Raw genomic sequence first — 21,554 nt, forward strand, 5'->3', positions numbered from 1 at the left:
AATCCCTAGTGTCAGATAAAGCTGAAAAGAGATGCTTCTGCGCCATACCACAGACAGTGGTTGAAATGCTTTATTGATGGAGTGCTACTTTAGCCTGCACATGGAATTAATTTTAATTCAAGTAAAAATACTGCACTTCTGGCTAGACTTGGGAGATTTTTTGGCAATCTTGTTGTTCTTGTAGGCAAGTGTTCATGACACATGCAACGTAAGAGAAAATAAATTTATGACTACAATATGTAAGTATCTACAAGCATGCTTATATAGAAGCACACGTTTTGGAGGGCTTATGTTTTCAAAGGTTGAATACATTGTTTGCACGTTTTAAAATCAAATGAAATATTTTAAATAATAGATGTTAGATAATAAAGTCATTTGTAGATGTGACGATTTTTGGATATCTGCTGTAGTAAACACAATTTACAGTTCAGCAAGACTCCATAACGTTAACTTACAAATACAAAACTTCCTTAAAACCTGAAAAATACCTATTTTTTATCTCTCTGTTAGATTGCCACCTTAAAAAGAAAGTTGCATCCTGTATGAAGCAAACTTGCTGGGTCCTGTGAATTGTACTTGCAGACAATGACAAGGACAAAAATTCTAATACAGGGGAAATTCCCTTCTGACTTTTTGCCCTTCTCTGTTTCGCCCTCTTTCTGGGAAAGAGCAGCCATGTTGGAATTGCTCCACTGGGAAGCAGCTGCTTCTGTGGTCTGGCTCCTTGTCCTACCTTCAAGCTTCCCAGAGCTGTGAAACAGAAGATAGAGTGTGTGTGTTATTGCCATGTCTCTCCATTGGCTTAAGAATGGGCAACAAGGGGAGATCAGTGAGCTTGGTGATGGTGTTGTGTTAGGAATCTTTTGGGACTAGACTTGGTAAATTTGGAATGAAGAACTGTTGATATTTCTCCTGAGTTAATTGTACTGTTACAGCTTAGTTCAGATTTTGCATTATCTGTTAAAATAGTGTTTCTGACGTATTAGATTTTTGGGGGAAGGACTATATTTTACGTGTGAAAGAAATTAAGGAATAGAGTGAATGGGTCATATTTTACACCAACTTTTTTGCTAGAAATGGGGATTTATCTTCTTTTCTTGTTCACTAGGAAAAAAATCAAACCAAACCAAAAACCAATCTACCAAAAAAAAAAAAAAACCAAAACAAAATAGTGGTTAGAGCTGGGGCGTAATACTTTGTGCTGCCTGCTGACCACTTATTATTGCCAATATGATTGTTGCCAACTGTAGCAGAAATACTAGGTTAAGGCTTGAACCAGTGATTGAGCACCTGCTAGGAAGGCAGGGGCAACCTAGGGGAGCTCAGGTGCATGCAATGCTTCTGAGTGACTGGAAGGAGTGGAGCCAGGATCCACCCCTTCCCAGACCTTATTTGAGGGTTGGCAGGGAAGGCAAGGATATTTTGCTAGAGATCCCTGCGTATCTGAGGCCTTTTGAAGGTAAGTAGATCCTTTCCTTTATTTCTGTGCCCACAGTTGTTGCATTTGAGCAAATGCTCGCTTGGTGTAACATAACATAGGACCTTACTGCTCTGCTGTCATTGTTGTGTTTTCCATTGCATTACACCAGTTAGAAGATAAAATTGGGATGAACTGGGACTAGTGACTGCACCAGGAACAACTCTAATCTCCAAAATAAGTTTCTAATCCTTTAAGCCCTTGTGCTGCTCAGCTTTGGTTCCCTGTAATGATGTGATTTATGGATTTATGTATATTGCTACATCAGGGTAAGCTCTGGATAGAACTCTGCAGGACCATAGCATTTATGGAATTCTTTCTTCAGTTTCTTACCTGGAAAGGCATTCTACTTTTGGCTATATGTCAGGAATACACCAGTAAAATCAGTCAAGTCTTGCCCTTCCTATAAAATAACCACTAATTCTGTATGTGTTTTAAATTACTCCAGTCCACGCAAACTTATTCCTGGAAAAGCATTGTTTCTTTTCTCCTTCGGAGTCATACTTGAACTAATTTGATGTTTCTCACTAGCTGTTTTCATCTTGTGCCAGGTCCAGGAGCTGGAGAAAGGCTGTGGTGCTGCACATGAGCTAGGGAGAATGTACCTTGAGTAGAACCTTGAATGTCAGCTCCCAGGCACATATGTGTCCTGATGCTGTATAGTAGTGGGTGGTTGGGAAGGGGCAATATCTATTGCATGAAAAGTTTGAAATAACTGCTAGATACAGGATCTTTGGAGGACTGCTACCTCAATGCAACATTTCTTTATCAGGCATGAAACCTGTCTGTATTGGGCTTGCCTTATGTAAAGACAGCAGACAAACCAGGAAAACAAGAATATATAGGAATGTTCCTTCTGGTCTTTGCCCCTTCCCCTTTATTTCTCTCCAGATTATCTAAAAGTCCTAATTTTTTTTCCTAGGCAACTTGTTCAAAGTATGAATTTCAAAGAAATTTAAGCTATGAGTCAAGTTCTTATAATGCAGGTGTTGCAGCGAGTAGTGGTTGGGAAAGAGCTACAGCCCATCATCCCCTTTGCAGTGTGAAGCAGAGCTACGGCAGAAGACTGTCCTGTGACTGGTGGCAGGATTTACTTTCTTGAGGAGCTCAAACTCATCAGTTACAGAAATGGCGCTTGCAAGAAGGCACAATGGTTCTTTGGCTGAGATTTTTGTACATGGAGGGTACTAGCATTCTTGGGAAAGAAATGTAAAGGTTAAAAATGCAGGTGAAAGAATGAAAATATGCAGGGAGGCTCTGCCAGGAGCAAAGATGAAGAGTTTGGAATGAAAGGCTTATGTAGATATTGTTGATGATCAATGTGGGAGGGTTTTCTTCCCAAGGAAAAGGCAGAGAGACATCTGGAGATTGAAATTTATATGGTTGGGGCATATCAAAGTGCAGGAAATCCATGTGTGCATGAAAGGAAGTGTGGTCAAGGAAGGTTCAACCTATTACAGAAACAGGGAGCCTATTTTGGAACACTGGACACACTGTCCAGATCACAGTCTTAAATGGCAGAAGCATGTGTGTTTGGGAGTTCTTTTGCACTCTGTGGGGTTTGCAATGTGACATTTTTCTGCTTAGAGGGAAAGGAGAATCAGCAACAGTGGCATACACAGTCCTCTATTATGCATTAGTAGTCAATCATAATTTGTTTATAATCTGAGACTTGTTGTAATTGAGGTCTGAGGTTTTAGTTATCTGAAACTTTTCTGCCACTACATTTTATGAGAAACATTCAGCCTTTCGAAACAACCAATTATTTTCTTCTGCAAATGAAAGATTAGCTGAGGAGTGTTATGTAGCAATCTCAGCCCTCCTGAAGTATAACGGGTCATGTATACAGCAACTTTTTCAAATGAATCAATTATAAATTTATGACTCTTGGTTAAACATTGATGTGGCTTATAGTTTCTTTTCAAATTTTGTGTGAAGTAGAGGATAGGCACAGTATTTTTGTTAACTGCTAAATTGAGAAATGTAGCTTTCTTAAATTACAGTGATACTGGAAATGTTCCATATAATTAAGATTGCATTGTACTCATTATGAAGCTGATTTAAAATTTTATTAAGTATGCATGGATTAAGAAATCAGTTGTATTTTGGAAATAGCAGAAAAGTAATTCTGTTTAACTTTCAAATACTGATCCTTAAAATAGACCTGAACATATTAGCCTAAGGAATAAAATGGTCTTCCAATACTGATTAATTTGAAGTGAAACTAATTAAAAGTTATTTTAAATTTTGCAAGAAAAGAAAAATGGCATTAGTGTTGCAGTGTATCTCTAAAACATTAACTGCTGGTTTAGTTATTTTATGTATTGCATTACTGCTTAAATATTTTCTGGTAGTAATAGAAAAAGTCTAAAATTGGGTGTTCTCAGATATCTCTGAATATCAAACTGCCCAGAGAATTGCAAATACCATTTCTGAGGAACTAACTGTCTTTTAAAATTTGGCTTCCATTTTACCAGGAAGACTGACTTACTGTTGGGTAGAACTGTGTAATTGGATAGTTTGATGATTAACACAGAAATTAGGAATTTGGGTAGATATGTAACCAACTTCAAAATTACTTTGCTTGCAATGTTATTAAAGGAATTTATCTGTAATCTTGAAATCCAGCCCTAGATGTGTAATAGAAGCAAGTATTAGAATCTAATAGTAGAAAAATGGCAGCAAAAATATGAAATCTGCATAGGAAATAAGTTGCACATTTTTTTTCCACAGTCTGTGGAAAACTGATAACAGTTATTTCTTTATGCTATCACATTAGCAAGGCTTGTATTTGAGTATATTTTAGCTACTAAATTATTTCATATGAAGATATATAAAACATCTTTATGTAAAATAATTTTACAAGTGCATGATGCATTTTTTTCAGAACACTCACATTTGCAGATAATTTAGAGGACCTTATTAGTAGAGTATCTAACACTAAACCTTTCATCTGCCCTTATGAAAGTATGTGTTGGAGATTATTCAACTGAACTCAAGGATCAAGATGAAAAAATAATTTTGTAGTAGTTTGGCTAAATGGTAGACTGATATTCTTCAGAAAATACCGAACATATGAGACATAATCATGTGCCACCTGCTAGTGTTTCTAGGCACATATTTGGCTAACCTAACTCAGTTTTGGCAAGTAATCTTTTTATATCCTTCACTTCTGCACTGTACGTGAACATCTCCTGTTCCCATCTTCTGGTATTAGCTGAGATTTTCTTTTAAATTTCTGTAAAAAATGTGAATGCTGAAGAAATAGTGGGATAAAAACATGGAAAAACTACATTTTGTAGTTAAGATATGTATTTTTTAAGAATTTAGCCAGTGCTGGTCATGAAAAAGAATTTTTATGATAAATTTACTGGGTAGGAAATACTGGCAAAGGGAGAACTCTCATATTATTATTATAATTGGCAGCTCTAAAGAACTTGCATAGCTCTCTCCTCAAAATACTGTACAAACAATCACTCCTAATCACAAGAGACATATAAAATATGTAACTGCCAGTTGATTTTTGACCATAAACACCAACTCTGATGAATTTCTGTGTAGTAGAGGTTAATTACTGTCCTAAGGATCACCCGTTCCTAAGTGTTTCCTAGCTGTCGTGATGAGAGGCAAGACAGAAATAAAGAGAAAAACAGCAAAAAAAAAAAAGTAAAATTCAATGAAAAACATGAAAGAATCATCAAACAGTTTGGGTTGGAAGGGACCTTTAAGATCATCTGGTTCCAACTCTGCTGCTATAGGCAAGGACAACTCCCTCTAGACCATGTTGCTCAAAGTCCCATCCAGCCTGGCTGTGAATGCTTCCAGGGCGGGGGCATCCTCAACCTTGCTGGACAACTTGTTCCAGTGTCTCACCATCCCCACAGCAGAGAATTTCTTCCTGATATCTAGTCTAAATTTACCCTTTTCCAGTTCAAAGCCATTTCCCCTTGTCCTGTAGCTACATTCCCTTATTAAAAAGTCCCTCCTCAGCTTTCCTGTAAGCCCCCTTCAGGTACTGGAAGGTCCTCCTCTGGACGTGCTCCAACAATTCTATGTCCTTCTTGTGTTGAGGGCCTCAGAACTGGATGCAGTACTCCAGGTGAGATCTCCCAAGGGCAGAGTAGAGGGGCAGAATTGCCTCCTTCAACCTGCTGGTCACAATTCTCTTGATGCAGCTCAACAAACGGTTGGCCTTCTGGGCTGCTGGTGCACATTGCTAGCTCGTGTTGAGGAGGATCAACCTTTTACTTAACAGACTTAAAAACAAATTGGCAGTCCTTTATTAGAAAGAATCAATAGGCTAGTTATCTGTGCTCTAGCTTTGACCTATCCAGCTTGGGAGCTGTGCTTGAGCTTTGTTTATGTAGATAGTATGCATGTGATCACTGTCTAATAGCTTTGTCTTGCTACTGGTTCTTCTTAAGAGTTTCAGTAGACCAGACCTAATGGCTTTGCACAGCATTTTGCTTTCTTATCAACATATGCTGCATTGCTTTTAGACTTCTTCCAGGAGTGGGCTGCAAAGCATCCTCTCATTTTTAAGATAATTCTTCTGACACCATTATGGTTAGCAGGGAGAGAAACTATGGGGATTCTGGCGAAAAGCAAGAGTAAATAAACATATGGAAGAAATTTGCAGGAATTAGCTGTCCAAACAAAGCAACAAATTTTATGACACCTGGCTGAAATGGAGCAATAAGAAAGTACAAAAATCAAATGATTTCTTCTCAGATGCAGTCTACCTTTTGATCACTAAAGTACAAATGTCCTTACTTTAAGGAACTGTATAAATTTAAGTTATTGGCTTACTGTTTCATGAGAGACAGCACGTTTGGTCTTTTTACCCAATAATCACTTTTAATTTTGTATCTTGGCCTTACTTCAGTCTATATTAGCCCAAATGACTATTCTTACATAGTCATATTGGCACATAATGTCTCTGAGAGCCTGTTTTTTTTTTTTCTTGCAAGCTAAGGCTATCCATGTTTAGCAGTTCTCCCAAAATCATTTTTCCTTAAATCTCTTTCTTCAGTTGCTGTCTTTTGGCTTTCTAAGCATACCTGGTACCCTTAGCGCTGCTATTACATCTGCCCATCAGCTTCATTTCAGTGTTTAGAATCCTTCTTCCTATCCCTCTGCAGTTCTTCTCCTTCCTTGGAAGGATACCTATGCGCAAACAAGACCAACAGGAGGGAGAGTACATAGTGTGTGGAAAGTCTCATTTGTTGATGTTCAAAGAGGAGACAGAGGAGTTCTGAAAAAGTAACTTTATTCAAATAAGGGGAGGGCCCACGGACAGAAATTCCTGAGGAATCTCACAACAATTTTAGAAGATGCAACTCCTTTTATTCCCTAACTCCTGGTCACACAAGACCCTTCCACTTTCCCCATTGGCTGAGGTGCTCTGGGGTTATAGCCTTCCCTGTTTGCCTACTCAGTCACACATTGTATGCCTAGCTATCTCTGTGGCAGCCTTGGTTGAATTTCTTTTTCTGAATTCTAACTTATTTGCTAAGTTGTTTGAATGGATCTGTTAAACAAAACAGAAGCTGAATGGCATCTTGGTAGAGACACCCCTTCCATCCTGTTAATTGGCAGCATAAAGGATATCTTTATGGGGTGAGAGGGATGCACAGATCAAAGGTGCTAGTCCAGAACGCTCACTGTGAAGACCAATGAAGCATCACAGTTGGTTAAGTTTGTCATGAGAGCTTGTGAATCATGCGCATTGCTTATGACTTCCACCAGAAACTGAAGGTGCAAAGGGCAGAAAGAAGGTGGGTAAAGACTGATGTCACGCGGAAGGAAGCCTATATGCAAAAATGTTTGCAGTAACTGAGCTCAAATACTTAAATTTAAGGGGATAGCCTACTTGCAACGGAACAGTATAGTACTGTAGCAGTTTTAGGTTAAATGTAGTCCTGAATGCCATGAGTCGACTTCCTTAAATTTAGTAAAAGGACTCTTTGCTGCCCTTGCAGAAGTTGTCAAGTCTGCTGAAAACCTTGTTCAGAGTATGGAGTATACAGATATTTGTTTAAAATCAATCATCTCATGATTAAGTGTAACTGTGAATCAACCTGCAAGAGCTGAAGGCATTGTATTGTTTATATAGGCACTATTGGCTTGTGGCAGTACAGGGCATTGAGACTCACCAGCAATACAGGTATCCTGCAATCACTGATATACTCTACATCTGAAGAAAACAGAAATGCTTCAGGCTTGGGTGCAGTGCGCACATGCGCTGTGTCCAATATTAGATGGATCTGCAATCTCTGGGTTATTACAGAAAGAGCAATCTTTTTATATACATAGTTGCCATTACTTCAGAGCAAGCAGCAACATGAAATATGAATATCTTCTGTAATCTCACAACTGAAGATGTCAAGTTACAAATGGTGTTAGTCATGTTTCCGATGTTCATTAGACAGGGTAAGTATGTGTTTGATGACATTGATGCAGTAATTTTAATAGCAGCATGCAGTGGAGTTCCCACCCCAAAATGATTCCTTTCTTGATCATAGAAATTAGTATGATCGTTTCTACAGAGATGTGTCAGACCTTTTGGCCACTTATGTGGGAAGGCAGAAAGCTTTGTATTTAAATACCAGGGAGCACTGAACAGAATGACTGTCCTGTTGCATGTGACTTAAGTGTGTAAGTCTCTGCTCTCCAGAGCAACTTCTTCTGAAAGTGAAGAGAGAGCAGAGCAGTAACTGAGATTTGGTATGTCATGGTACAAACAAATGAGTGAGCAATCTCCTTCAGGTTTGGCCTGAGGAAGTGTTACTTTGCATAAACAAGGTCCTTTTATTAGAAATGCAGAGGTAAGTCACTTGGTAATGGACTGCATCTGTGTCAGTGGAAGCTGAAGTCAGTGTACTGGTGGTACCAAGGCCAAGGAAGGTGGCTTCTCTTATAGAGAATGGTGGAAGATGAAGTCATGCAATATATATATGCTGAAAGGAACCATTACGTTGGGTAGAGGAAGTTTTGGATGGTTGTTGAAGCTGAAGTCTTTCATGCTGGAGTGTCACTGGAAGCCTATGGTTTGAGTTGGAGACAGTCTAAGACTTACTGTGTAGATATGGTTACTTTGAGACACTCTGGCAGATAAACTGAAGTCTGAACTCTGGTATGGCTACCAAAGGTACTATGGATAGTGTGTAGTAGCTAAAACCTAAGCCAGAGCTAAAACTCTGAATGACTTCAGTGTTTACACATTCTCCTGAATAATTACATTTATCAATAGCAGTAGTTTCTGATTGATCTATTAGATTAAATCTCAGATTAACATATGTTGCTGCAGTCTGATCTAGAAATCATAATGGGACTGTGGGTTTGTTGCTCACTGTATAATCTTATTACTTTTCTCAGCAAGTTTCTCTAGGTTTGGAAAGACTGCTCCATTGTCGCTACAAAGTTGTCTAGATGCAAATGGAGAACAAATACACTACTAACATGAAAATTTCAGAAGTGGGCAGAAGATAACCTTGCATTGTTAAGACACTATATATGTTTGCACATGAACTGCATTGACTCTTCACCTCTATAATTGGATCCAATTGCTATGCATCAGAAAAGGGAAGTTAACAGAATGAATGTATGTCTAGGGAGAGTTTTCAAGAAGGAATCCCATTGTTTAAGAAAACCTTCTGGTTCACTCAGAAAATAATAATAATAGATTTATTCTTTTGTTTCAAAAGTCACTTTTTTCAATTTCATAAAAGATCATGACAATTTTAGCTCACTGTGGCTGGGTCCTAGCACGTATGTTGCTTCTGCTGCTGTGACATAGGAGTTGGGTAAAGGAATTAATCTGCATCTAAAATCACACAACTTCTGTGCACTATAAGTTGTAGTCCAATATAAACGTTTTGGATTGTGTTATTTTTGTGATGGCTGTTATTTTCCACTGGCTTTAGCTATACTAACCTCTATGGTTTATGCACTGCCAGGCTGTAGCCCAAGAACTCTAGAAGATTCAGGAAGTGGGGAAGGGAATTATTCCACAACTGAGTTATACTTGTCCATAACTCATCTCTAACAAGTTGCAGCTTGTATGTTTTATAAACTAAAATGAAAAATTGGAACTTGTATTTAAACCAAAACAAAACTAAATGTTTAGAGGTTCACTAGCATAGAAAAATTGCGTTACTGAAGCATATCATGCATACTGTACTGCAGTACTCAGTCTTCCATTAAGCTTTATCAAAATTTAGTTTACATTTCCAGCAATAAATTACAAAATGATCTGAGATTTGAGAGAGTCAAGTTCAATATAAAATCAAAATGTTGGAAAGATTTACATTAAGAATTCTGTTTTATACTTTACTACTTATTTTTGCTTCCTTGTTTTGTGAGAGTAGCATTTTGGGCTGGGATTCCAGTTTAACCGTGTTTTTGTTCTGTGAGTTCCTTTTCTGGTTATATTCAGTCATAACATCTAAATCCACATACAAGTTGAATAAATTAATTTAAAAAACACCTTTGAATAGGTATCATGTTTATAGAAATGCTTGTGAGTCAAAAGCTGTACATATTTCATTTATTTTTTCTTTGTCTCAAGAAATTGAAATGTGTTGCAACTTCATTATAATATTATTCTTCCATGTGTGTACGTATGTTTTCCTATGAATTGGGCAACACACTTGGAATCTGTTTCATTATATCCTTGTTAGTACTTTTATTATTTATACTCCTATCATGTGTATTAATTTCATTTGGAAGTGGGGAACAGAATTGCTGGGAGAAAGCACCTGGCTTGTAACAGACAGAAGTTCTGTCAAAGGACTCAGAAGTACCTCTGGTGTCCTGAGTTTGGGTGCAGTGCCTTTCTCATAAAACCATGTTTTCTTTAGTGTCTGTTGTGACGCTTGTAAATTCTTATACAAGTATCTGCTATAGGAAGAGCTATGTAAAACCCTATTCTATCAGTCACAGTGGCTCAGTTGTGCCATATAGGGTGTTGGAGGGTTCAAACAAAAAGCAAAGAACAATGCATCCCGTAACTTGGACTGTACCAGATGAAAATGATTGGTTTAGATATTCCGTGGGTCTCCTGTACAGTCTCGGCTATCTGAAGAGCCAGTGTTTCTGACTGCTGGTAGAACATCTGCAAAAGCTTTAATGATATTTATCCTTTCCATACATTATTCCAGAGGAAATTCTGTATCTTTCTTCTTTAGTCTTACTGAGCTGAGATCATAGTTCCAAAATCTGAAGTTCTATATTGATTAGGAAGGGTTTTACATAGGATGGGAGATGTGATGTTGAAATCTTAATCCTGTATACTTATCTATTATTACAGTGTAATTGAGATTGTTTAAGACAACGAAAGATAAAAATGCATATATTCATAAAATGTCATGCTAATGAAAGTTCATGAAAATAATAGAAAATAGGCCTAGAAGACATTTACTCCTACTTATTAACAAAAATGAATAATTCTTTGTTAATTTGTGTCATCTTGACAAATATTTTCTTTTCTGCAATGGAGATTTCATGACTACTAGAAACAATGTATTCAAAATACAGATATTCTGAATGTTATTTTTATTCCTAATAACTGGCACAGATCAGGCCTGATACTGTGTAACCCCACCATCTCTTACCCACAATGAACGTGGAGAACACGATTGTCTTTGTAGCTGTTCTTAATGTGTCCTTCTGCCATTGCTGTTGTTGAGGAGAAAACTGAAGATGAGATCTCTAAACAGTGCGTTGGGGGTGTGCTATATTGGAATGCACTCTTGCCAGAAGGTGTCAGAAGGTACTTGAATATTCCCAAAGCAATGCCCAGCATTCTCTGAGACCCAAAGGAGAAATTTCTGAAAGTCTGGTGGTTTTTAAATGGAGAAAGGTAGCACACTAAACAAGCAAGTGAAAAGGGGACCTGGATGCAGACAAAAGCTCATGCATCCTACGTAATCTTGCATCTTGCTGTGCAGTCAGCATGGACTGACTGATGAATATTTTGGGAAACATCACCAAATAAGGTTGTTCCTAATATTGAACTGACTACCAAGCACTGGTCAACGTGTTTTTTTTTTAGAGTTCTGGATGTAAATATGAAAGCACTCCTGAAAATTGGAAATGGCAAAGATTGTGAAATAACTGGAAACAAGCTATTATACACAGATCTAAATTGTTTGACAATGTGTCTCTGTTCAGTTCAAATGTATTTTGTGATGCCCAGGTGTGAAGTTAAACAGATGGGCACACAGAATTCAGAACATACAAGTAACAGTGAGGAGCTGTCTTCAGAAAACCTTTTTAGGAATGAGAAGATAACGCATCAAATTTTGCATGACACCTCTGTAGCTTTCACCATTCCTGAAATACCCTTTTAAGTTGGGGAAAGAATGTGAAGATAGACTCCACACCCTGTCCTGTAATGAAGAAATTTTCTGGGGAAGGTTGCGTATAGATCTTTTCCCAATCTTCCTCCCAACACAAAGTGAGATGCTACTCACAAATATCAAATGTGTATATGATCATTGTCTAATACAGCTGCCTTTGTATTCATGCATAAAAGTTTTAAGTAGATTAATCTATGCGTTATAGTATTATAATAGTGCTCAGTTAAACACTTCAAAAAATAAAAGCAAGGGAAACAGAAGCTTTGCTACATGTTCTATTTTTTTTTTTGTAGCTATCCTTATAGCTCTGTAATTCTCAGCTGTGAGCTCTGAGTACCAGAATAGAGACATTACATACGTTTCACAAAAGATGTTTTGCTGATAGTGTAGCAGTGATAAAGTTTTATTTTCATTCAATTTGCGTGTATGTATCTTATACCAACATATAAAAGAGTCAGATTTTTAAATAAAATCTGTTCTTAATGTGAAGCCTGAAAATGATTATTGATCTGCCAGTAGAGTTTATTTTTAATCCAACACACCAGATTTCAAATGGTATAGCAACATGATGCAGATTTTATGTCAACTAAGAGGAGAGGTAACTATTTCTATGCATGTTAACATTTGTAAGTACTAAGAGACTGCTAAAATAACAACTTCAGGAGAGAAAAAGTAGTTTTTGAAACTATAATGTCTTATTTCATAGAACTGATGCTTCAGAACATATGACAAGATTTTACTGTAGTTTTATTTAAAAAATGTAAGTTGTGTGTTTTCAGTGTCAGCTTTGAAACTGAAAAAATTAAATGCATGGATATATTTCATATACTGTTCTATTTTTAATACAAATTTATTTTTCTATATTATTTTGTAAAATTTGGGCCATATTAAATATCTAATGCCAATCATTGTGCATGTAAGACAAGTGAAGCATGAATTACTATATTATGTGTAAATGTAATTTCCTTATAGGAAAAGCACTTCTCAAAAGAAGAGACATCACATGTTAGCAATATAATTCAAAACAGAGTAAATATCAAAGTATAAGGTATATGGAGAGATAATAAACTTTACAAAAGGATAACTGCTAGTTCTTTTGAGCTACAGAATATCCTGTGTAGTTTTGCTATCATATTTTATGGCCTTTTGCTAAAAAAGATCATTGAAACTTTGATATGTGGACAGATTTATTTCCTTAGGAAAATATTTGAGAAATTGTTACAATTCTTTATTCTGTAGGGCATGTTGTCTCCAAAATAGATCAAAATATGTTCTTAAAGCTAATTAAAAGTTTTAATTTTCTTCTGAAATAAAAATGTAACAAAACTAAAGATAATACAATAAAATTGTAGGAATCTTTCTTTCTTCAGTACAATATATGTTATAGATGTTAAAAAACTACATTTAAACAATTTGCTCTTGCAAAATTTACGGATATCTGTAGTTACAAGAAATTTAAGTAAAAATTAGCTATGAAGAGCAATCCATGTATTCTTCATCGATTATCAAAAATGTTTTGTCTGTTAAAATTTACCAGTCTGAAACTTTATGATGTATTTTTCTCATATTGTTTTCATAAGTATTTTCTCACCGGTGATTCTCTACTGCCTTTTATGGTATCTGCTGAAGAGTGTGTTAAATATAAATACTTTTTTACAGGGTATTTGTCTTACTGTTTGTTTACATTTTAGAGATATGCTGCAAAATGTCAATGTTTTTGTTGGATCTATTTGTTTCACTTCAGCAAACATTACTCTTCTTTTATATATTCTATATTTCAAAATGTTGTGCACAGATTAGCAAATTATTTGCTTCTGGAGGGTGTCTGGAGCCTCAATTCCTAGACAGTTTCAGAGGTGTCATTTAAAGGAGATGGGCTTGGTTGGCACAGTTCAGATCTGGATGTGAACCAAGGCTTCTCTGGAATTCAGGGATGTATGGGAGGTTGAGAAAGTAGTTGGTTTTCTATGTGCACTAAGTTGTAACTTCCTCATGAGCACTAGCTGTCGTTGTTTATGCACTCCAGCTTCTATTGCAGTTCCATTGTAGCTCAACCCTCCTAATTTCTCTGCAGCTGGATTCATACCTGATTTGATTAAATCTGTATTATGGGTTCAAAAGAATCCATTGTTATCATATGGTCTAACTTTCTGCCTACCAAGGGACGTATTTTTTTTATCTTTTTCTTAGTCTCAGTGTAGTTGTGGTTGCTAAGATAGTGCCTGTCTTTCAGAAAAACATACAATCTTGTCTGAAAAAATTTCCCACTGCTGGAGAACTTAACATCGCTTTAAATAATTTCTTCCAAAGGATAATTAACAATGTAGTGAAAAACTTAGACTTTACTCCTCATGTAAATTTGAGTACCTTTAACTTCAAATAATCACACATCATGCTGGCTTGCTGGATTGTTCTGTGATCATGTCTTTTCCTCACAGTTGTATTCTTTCACTATGAATAAACAATACCTTCACCTACTTTTTGCAGGCTTACAAGAACTTCTATTTCGTATGTAAGAAGATGACCTTGAATTTGGATGTGAAAAAGAGTGGTCTGGGGCAGATTGTAAGTCAGTGTAGCCCAATATCCTGACTGCAACAGGAAGGGAGATAGCATGATCACAACAAGTTTTTTATTTTTTTATTTTTTGCTTAAAGCTCACCTCTTGCATGCCAGATGGCCTAACCTCTGATTTTCACAAATGTGGGAAATTTTGCTGCATAACTTACAGTAGTGTGAACTCTGCTGGTATTCTACCAAGGAAGAAGAAACCCAGGCCCATAAGTGAATGCCCGGGGCAGAGTAGGAACATGGCAAACACAAGCCTCTCTAATACTCTCCCAGTCCCTACCCATTTTTAGCTCAGGCAATTGGAAACTAAGTGAGATATTTATGGTTTTACTTACTGTCAATTGATAATTTTTCATGAACTCATTCTTCTTAAACTATTAGTTTAGACAGAATCCTTTCGCAACTAGTTCTACTTGTATAATACCTTTTTTTTAGGAACCAACTTCTTTTATTTATTTTTAACGTATTTCCTGTTATATCTCTTTATTAAAAGAGATTTTATCAGTATTAAAAGAGACACTGAACAGTCAGTCCCTATATATCCTACTCAATACCATCCCTAACTCTGAAGGCCTCTTCTAGACTGAAAAAACCTTGGATTATTTTGCTGTTCTTCCCTCAAACATTTACACTGCAATAGTAATCTTACTGAAACTGAGGTTGTATAATTGCATGAAGTTTTTAAGGTTCACATCAAGCATGGATTTATACAGTATTGTGGTGACATTCTCTGACTGTTTTGATTTTTTTCCAGATAAGTCCTAATATTTTGTTGGGTTTTTTTGATTGTCGTCTTCTGCAACCTCAAGGTTTTTATAGCTACAATATATCATATCTAATTTTGAATGGTCGTTTGAAAACTCACTGTTTCATCTTTGGATTTAGGATTGTTTTTTTCAGATATGCCTCACCTCTCATTTTCTCATTCGCTATTTTATTTCTGGCTTAGTCTTGGTGGGATCTCTAGTAGTTTGTCACAACTGGCTTAATTTGATTGTGTAATATCATCCGCAAACTCTGTTAAATAACTAGTGCTTTTGTTTTCCAGGGTGTTTATGAGCATTTTGAATTTCACGACTTCAGCAGAGATCCAAGGAACTTCACTAAACCACCTGCCTTCATTGACCTAACATTTTGTTCTTATTCTTAATTTCCTATACTTTAGTCATTCTTAGTAATCTGTATAATGACCTTTCCCTCTTATATTATAGTGACTTGGTCTCTTTGGAAGCTATTAGGGAGAGGTTTTATGAAAAGCTTTATGTCCAGATCAGCATTGTCAAAAACTTGGTAAATTTTATAAGGCAGGACTTCTTTTAACGGATCTGCACTGACTTCATATTACATTGTACCAAGAATTTCTTATTTAAGCACGTGTCCACTAATTCTGTTTTTATTACAGTCTACCAAATTTTCCAGTACAGATATTTGGCTGACAGTCCTTGAACTCTTTTCAAAGTCATTTGTTTTATCCTGGTACTATGGTTATCAGGTAGTTTAAAGCGAGAGGATATGTGCCACGTGTACTCAGTCAACTGTTTTATCCTCAGTTTCCTTTTCAACTCAGTTGAATGCTGTCTGGTAATAGCAAATTTTTATTGTTTGTTGTGTCTGTTTTTTTAATAACCTTTTTTACGGTGACTTCAGTTTCAGACAAGTCCTCTGAAATGTCCTCCCCGAAGAAAGATTCCAGTCTGGAATCTCCAATTTCTTCTAAGCCCTAATGCAAAGAATGTAGATAGCTTCTCTAAAATGTCTGTATCTTCACTGTGTGATTTTTTTGCTATCTGCTTGTACAAAAACTCTCAGTACTTGACTACCTAATATGCCAGTCAATTCTAAACAGGCGGTATTAATCATTTGTCACCAGTGCTAATGATCTCTCTTCAATCTACCTGTCATTTGAAGTCTTCATCAGTAATTCCATTTCTTATTATGTCTATATTTAACAACATAGAATAAAAAAAATAAATGGACAAGTTTCTCCTTTAGAAGTAGTTTTACTAGTAGAAGAGATTAAGTTTTATGTTAAATACACTTTATATATGTTAATTATTGTGTTTTAGGGAGGTAATCAAACAGCTACTGTAATTGCATTGTGTGCAATGAGAGACTTCAACCTCACTCAAGAAACCTGCCAACTGGCCATCAGAGACATTGGATGTCTTGAAGTATTAATTAATTTGCTTGATACAGAGGAAATTAAATGCCAGGTAAGGAGCTTTGTTGAATTGAGCAATAAATATACCTTTTCTGTTAGGATTTTTTTTTTCAGTTTTCAAGCTTATGTAGGATACAATTTTTTTTCGCATTTTGTCTACTTTTTCTCAGTTTCAGGGACTTATTAGAAAAAAATCGTTTTCCTCAATTTTCAATTTCCTTCTTCAAATCCTATTTGAATGATGAAATGTTACATAACTCAGCATTTTAAATATCTTTTCTATGTAGGTATTCCTAAATAACTTCTATTGTCTACTATGTTTCATTATTTAGATTGGCTCATTAAAAATCCTGAAAGAAATTAGTCAAAATACGCTGATCAGACATGCAATTGCAGATCTTGAAGGTTTACAGATCATGGTGAAGATATTGGACTCTCCAGATACAGATCTAAAATGTTTGGCTGCTGAAACAATTGCTAATGTTGCTAGATTTAAACGAGCACGAAGGACAGTAAGGCATTATGGAGGAATCAAGAAACTGGTAAGCAGATAGGAAAATTAGTTTCTTTCCCATATGCGTAGGTTTTTTTTTCAAAGAAAATTTGTGATTTGTTGTTTATGTGGCTCTTCAAATAGTAGTTACTATCACTGAAAAGCAGTATAGTATCAAACATACTTGTAAAAAAAAAAAAATTAAAAATATATATGTTTTTGTTAGGTTGGGCTGTTGGATTGTATGTCAGTGAAATCAACTGGTCTTACACTGCATCAAGCAAAAGATACTGAAATAGCACGCTGTGGAGCTTTAGCACTCTGGAGCTGCAGCAAAAGTACCAAAAATAAAGAAGCAATCCGTAAAGCTGGCGGCATTCCATTATTAGCTAAATGGCTTAAAAGTTCAGATGTAGACATCCTAACACCAGTTGTAGGGATACTACAAGAATGTGCCTCAGAGGTAAGTAAACACATATATATACTATTTCTAATCACTAAGACAACTGACTGTTTAAAGGAAGCATTACATTTGACTATCATTTAGAAATGAACTTTCTCCAGGACAGTCACCATGGCATTTATCCCATCAGGATGTTTGTGCTTTGGATGTAGACTCTATGCAAAGTGTTTTTGGGAAGATCGCAGGTTGTATTAAAGGCCACATTTTTTTTTTTTATTTTAAAGGCTAAGAGTACTTTATGGAAAAAAATATATATATAGAAATACTTAATGAGTTTCTCATTTTTTTTATCTTACTTAATGAATGAAGTTTGGCAAATTAAGATGTTATATTTTGGTTAATCAGTACATTTAAATTCTGCAATGCTAACCTGCAGACATGGCCAAGAAGATCCAATGTAAGATCCAGGGCAGTATGTTTTACTGTCTTACTTAGTTCACAAGGATAATGTATGTGATCAATTGCAAAAAGAAGAAAGGAATATATGTGATTTTTTCTACAGATTTTCGTGTCAGGTTTCACAGCTTTGAGTGTATTAAATTTTTAAATTTGAATACAGTTATTTTCACCCTATGCATCTGAGATGAATGGTTATTTCTCTATTTGTGGAATCATTTGAAATTAAAGGTATGTTGTGCTTAAGGTCAAAGATATACATAAATTTGCTTGATGAATTTGAGACATGCTAGACATGATTTTTGAAAGACTTTTCATTATAAAAATTTTTATTTTCAAAAATAGCTTCTTGAACTACACAAAATTAGGCATGCTCGATGTGGCATCATTTTACCTTTAATATTGAGCAGTGTACATTTTCAAGAGTTCATTACCTGGCCAAACTTGGACATAATTTGGAGGGAGCACTAAATGTGCTGTTTACACAACTGTTTCTCTTCTCTTAATTAATAGTCCCCTGCTCCAGTGTCTGGGTAACAAATTGGAAAAAAAGATCACTGAAAAACGTGAATGCTAAAATATGTTTTTCTAGCCTTATTCTAGGAACCATATAATCCACAGAATGGCTTATGTTGGAAGAGAACTTAAAGATGATCCTGTTCCAACCTCCTAGCCCTGAACAGGGACATCAGCCACTTGACCAAATTGTGCAGGGCCCTAATCAGCCTGTGCACACCTCCAAAGACGGGGCATCCACAGCTTCCCTGAGCAGTCTGGTCCTGTGCCTCACTACCTTCTGAGTAACAAATTTCCTCTTAACATCTAACCTGAATCTCCTCTCATTTAGTTAAAAACTGTTCCCTTTTATCCTATAGCTGTCATTCTGTGTAAGATGTCAGTATCCATCTTGTTTATAAGTTCATTTTAAATACTGAATAGTTCTGTTGCTCTGGCTAATGCTGTAGATGAAATGAATGGGTATTGGTGATTCAGTTCTGAAGAATATTTCTCTTCCCTGGTTCTGAGCAGGAAGTCTGGACACCTTTCAGAATATTCTGCATTCTGGTTAACCAGCTGGCTACAAAGTAGGCGTGGCAATTCCTGGTTTTATCGGGGATTTGAAGATCACAGCCCTACAGTGAATTTATGTATTTGTTTAACATTGAGAACATCAATAATATATTCAAAGCATTACAGTTGACTTGAGCTTAGAATACAAGGCTTCACAGTATCAAAGCCTAGAATTTTAGCACTGTGCTATTACTGGGATTAGTGATAATGACTGCACTGACTATTGTCACTGTTAATATACAGGGTTTAAAATGTGCTGTTTATATATTTAGCCAAGTTATAGACTTGCAATAAGAACAGAAGGAATGATTGAGAACCTTGTGAAAAATCTGAGTAGTGAACAAGAGGAGCTTCAAATGCACTGTGCTAGTGCCATATTTAAGGTAATTGTATTATCTTAATCAGTAGATAGGAGCCAGGATTTGTGCTTTGTTTTCGTATATAGTTTACACTTATCTTTAATATTTCTCAGTTTTACTATTTCCCTATTGTGTGAGAAATCACTTTGCAAAAATTTTGATGTTCTTTGGCTAATTTTTCTGAGGATGTTCTAGCTTCATATTTGATATTGCACTCCCATTCTTGTTCCTCTTGTGTGTAACACCTAAATTCCACCATTAACTAATGGGGAGAGGTTGTGCAAGAAGCTATGTTTTTAATGTTTTCTTGCACGCAACATGGACAATGCGGCATTAGAAGCACTGCTATGTATACAGTAACTGTTTACTGCCTGATATCCCTTAGTGAGATGCTAGCATATTCAAGTAATTCAACAAAATATTTGCATATCCTTCTGTATTAGTTTTGACTAGTTACTGCATAATACGCCTAACTTTCAAAGACATTGCTCTACACATTTTGCATAACATACATATTTAATTTTTTTTGCATAGTGTGCAGAAGATAAAGAAACACGTGACCTGGTTAGACAGCATGGCGGTCTACAACCACTGTCTGTTCTACTTGATAACTCTGAAAATAAAAGACTTCTAGCAGCTGTGACAGGAGCAATCTGGAAATGTGCAATCAGTGAAGAAAACGTGTCAAAGTAACAATTTAGTTTAAAAATCTTTCATTACAATATAAAGTTTTTATTTTATAGGCTTCTCTTGTTTACAAAAAATATTGTCATGCTTCTACAAAACCATATTTTGTATTTAATGAGGCTTTCAACTTAGATACTACCAAAAAATTGCTGTGTGACCTCATCAGAGTGCCCTGGAAACAGTGTTAGTTTCCTAAAAACTTAATAGTGAATGTGGAGAATTGGTGGCTCTGAAGAATATAGACCACTGAGTCAGGTGATGTACTAAAACAGAAAATATTTTACATGTGGGTGTATCTGATATCCCCGCTCCTCTCCAGCTTACAAACTGGGCTCATGGCTAGTTGATGGGGAGTAGCCAGTACATTTTGCTTTAGTGTTTTAGGTCGAGAGAGAGGATACACGTTATCTAATTTTGAGGCAGATACTAGGTCCACTTGCTTTAGAAATATATTGGAAGCTAGAACAATTAGCCTAGACTATTCTTTCTTTAACTACAGAAGAGGCTCAGGAAAGTAGCTTAATCTGGACACTCACCTTCTAAAGGACTGGATTTAACTGTAAGAGTCCTGGCATAGGTATGTATATTCTCTCAGTATTACAGCACAGAGTGATTATCTAAGAATTTGGCATCAGGAGTTACCACTCTCTATCTCTTACGGCATAGCTCAGTGACTGAGAATATGTAGCCCCTCTCATCTTTTAATTCATCAGATTAATGCACTTTACCTTGGTAAAATGCCTGCTCCACTGAAGTATGTACTAGGCTTCCTGCTGAAGTTACCCTGCTCTGTACAGGGGAATGCTAGATTGACAGACTGGAAGGTGAATCAGTAAGAAGTAATCTCTTCCTGCAGCCCTAATTCTAATGTACTTTGCTGGGCAAGAAGATACTATGGGTAATTCCTGGATAAAAATCTGAAATAATTCTAATAATCTGAGTTTGAAGTCTGGCTTTTTATTGTTCTGTATGAGTTACCAACCTATTGTTATACAGAACCATGGTCTTTACATTCTCTTCTTCTGTCCTACTTCTTTTTGCATTCCTCATTTTACAGGATCCTGGCTTTCCAGAAAGGTGTATCCTCCTTTTCTGTGGCCTTTCAGTATCTGCACACAAGTTCCAAATCAATGATGAGATGAACTGAATGTCTCCATCTATACTACTAAAATAAGTAGGACCCAACCTTGGGTTTGATCACTAAATTATGATTATCCATACTGTTTAAGTTCTAGCACAGTCTCTTGCACAGTTTGACCTGTGCCAGAAAGCACTCTCCTTGGGGATGCTCAGACACTGCCAGCGCAGGCAATAGATTTTTTTTTTCCATTAAGCAGAAAGGGTGAGGCCACTCTGAATGGTAAGGATAAAAGATTTTAGTCACATGGATGCTATGTTGTGCTTCTTGTCCTCAGGGCTACAGAATGAGCCTTTGCCCGTTAAATAATCAGTGTAGCTATATTCAATAATTCTGTGCAAATGCAAACAGTTGTTTTTCTGGGCTACTCACATATC

General features: G+C 36.3%; 1 protein-coding gene across 6 annotated transcripts in view; it reads left to right on the forward strand.

The window, feature by feature from the left end:
• ARMC4 (armadillo repeat containing 4) overlaps positions 1 to 21,554 on the forward strand; it is an 80,194-nt gene that overhangs the window by 12,977 nt on the left and 45,663 nt on the right. For all 6 annotated transcript variants that reach the window (XM_021386548.1, XM_021386549.1, XM_021386547.1 and 3 more), the window contains 5 exons: positions 16,476 to 16,622; positions 16,903 to 17,112; positions 17,290 to 17,526; positions 19,266 to 19,376; positions 19,887 to 20,041. In XM_021386548.1, the coding sequence (XP_021242223.1) occupies positions 16,476 to 16,622; positions 16,903 to 17,112; positions 17,290 to 17,526; positions 19,266 to 19,376; positions 19,887 to 20,041 (860 nt within the window). The remainder of the gene's footprint in view (positions 1 to 16,475; positions 16,623 to 16,902; positions 17,113 to 17,289; positions 17,527 to 19,265; positions 19,377 to 19,886; positions 20,042 to 21,554) is intronic.

The sequence above is a fragment of the Numida meleagris genome, chromosome 2 (genome assembly GCF_002078875.1).
Source record: "Numida meleagris isolate 19003 breed g44 Domestic line chromosome 2, NumMel1.0, whole genome shotgun sequence".
Lineage (NCBI taxonomy): Eukaryota > Metazoa > Chordata > Aves > Galliformes > Numididae > Numida > Numida meleagris.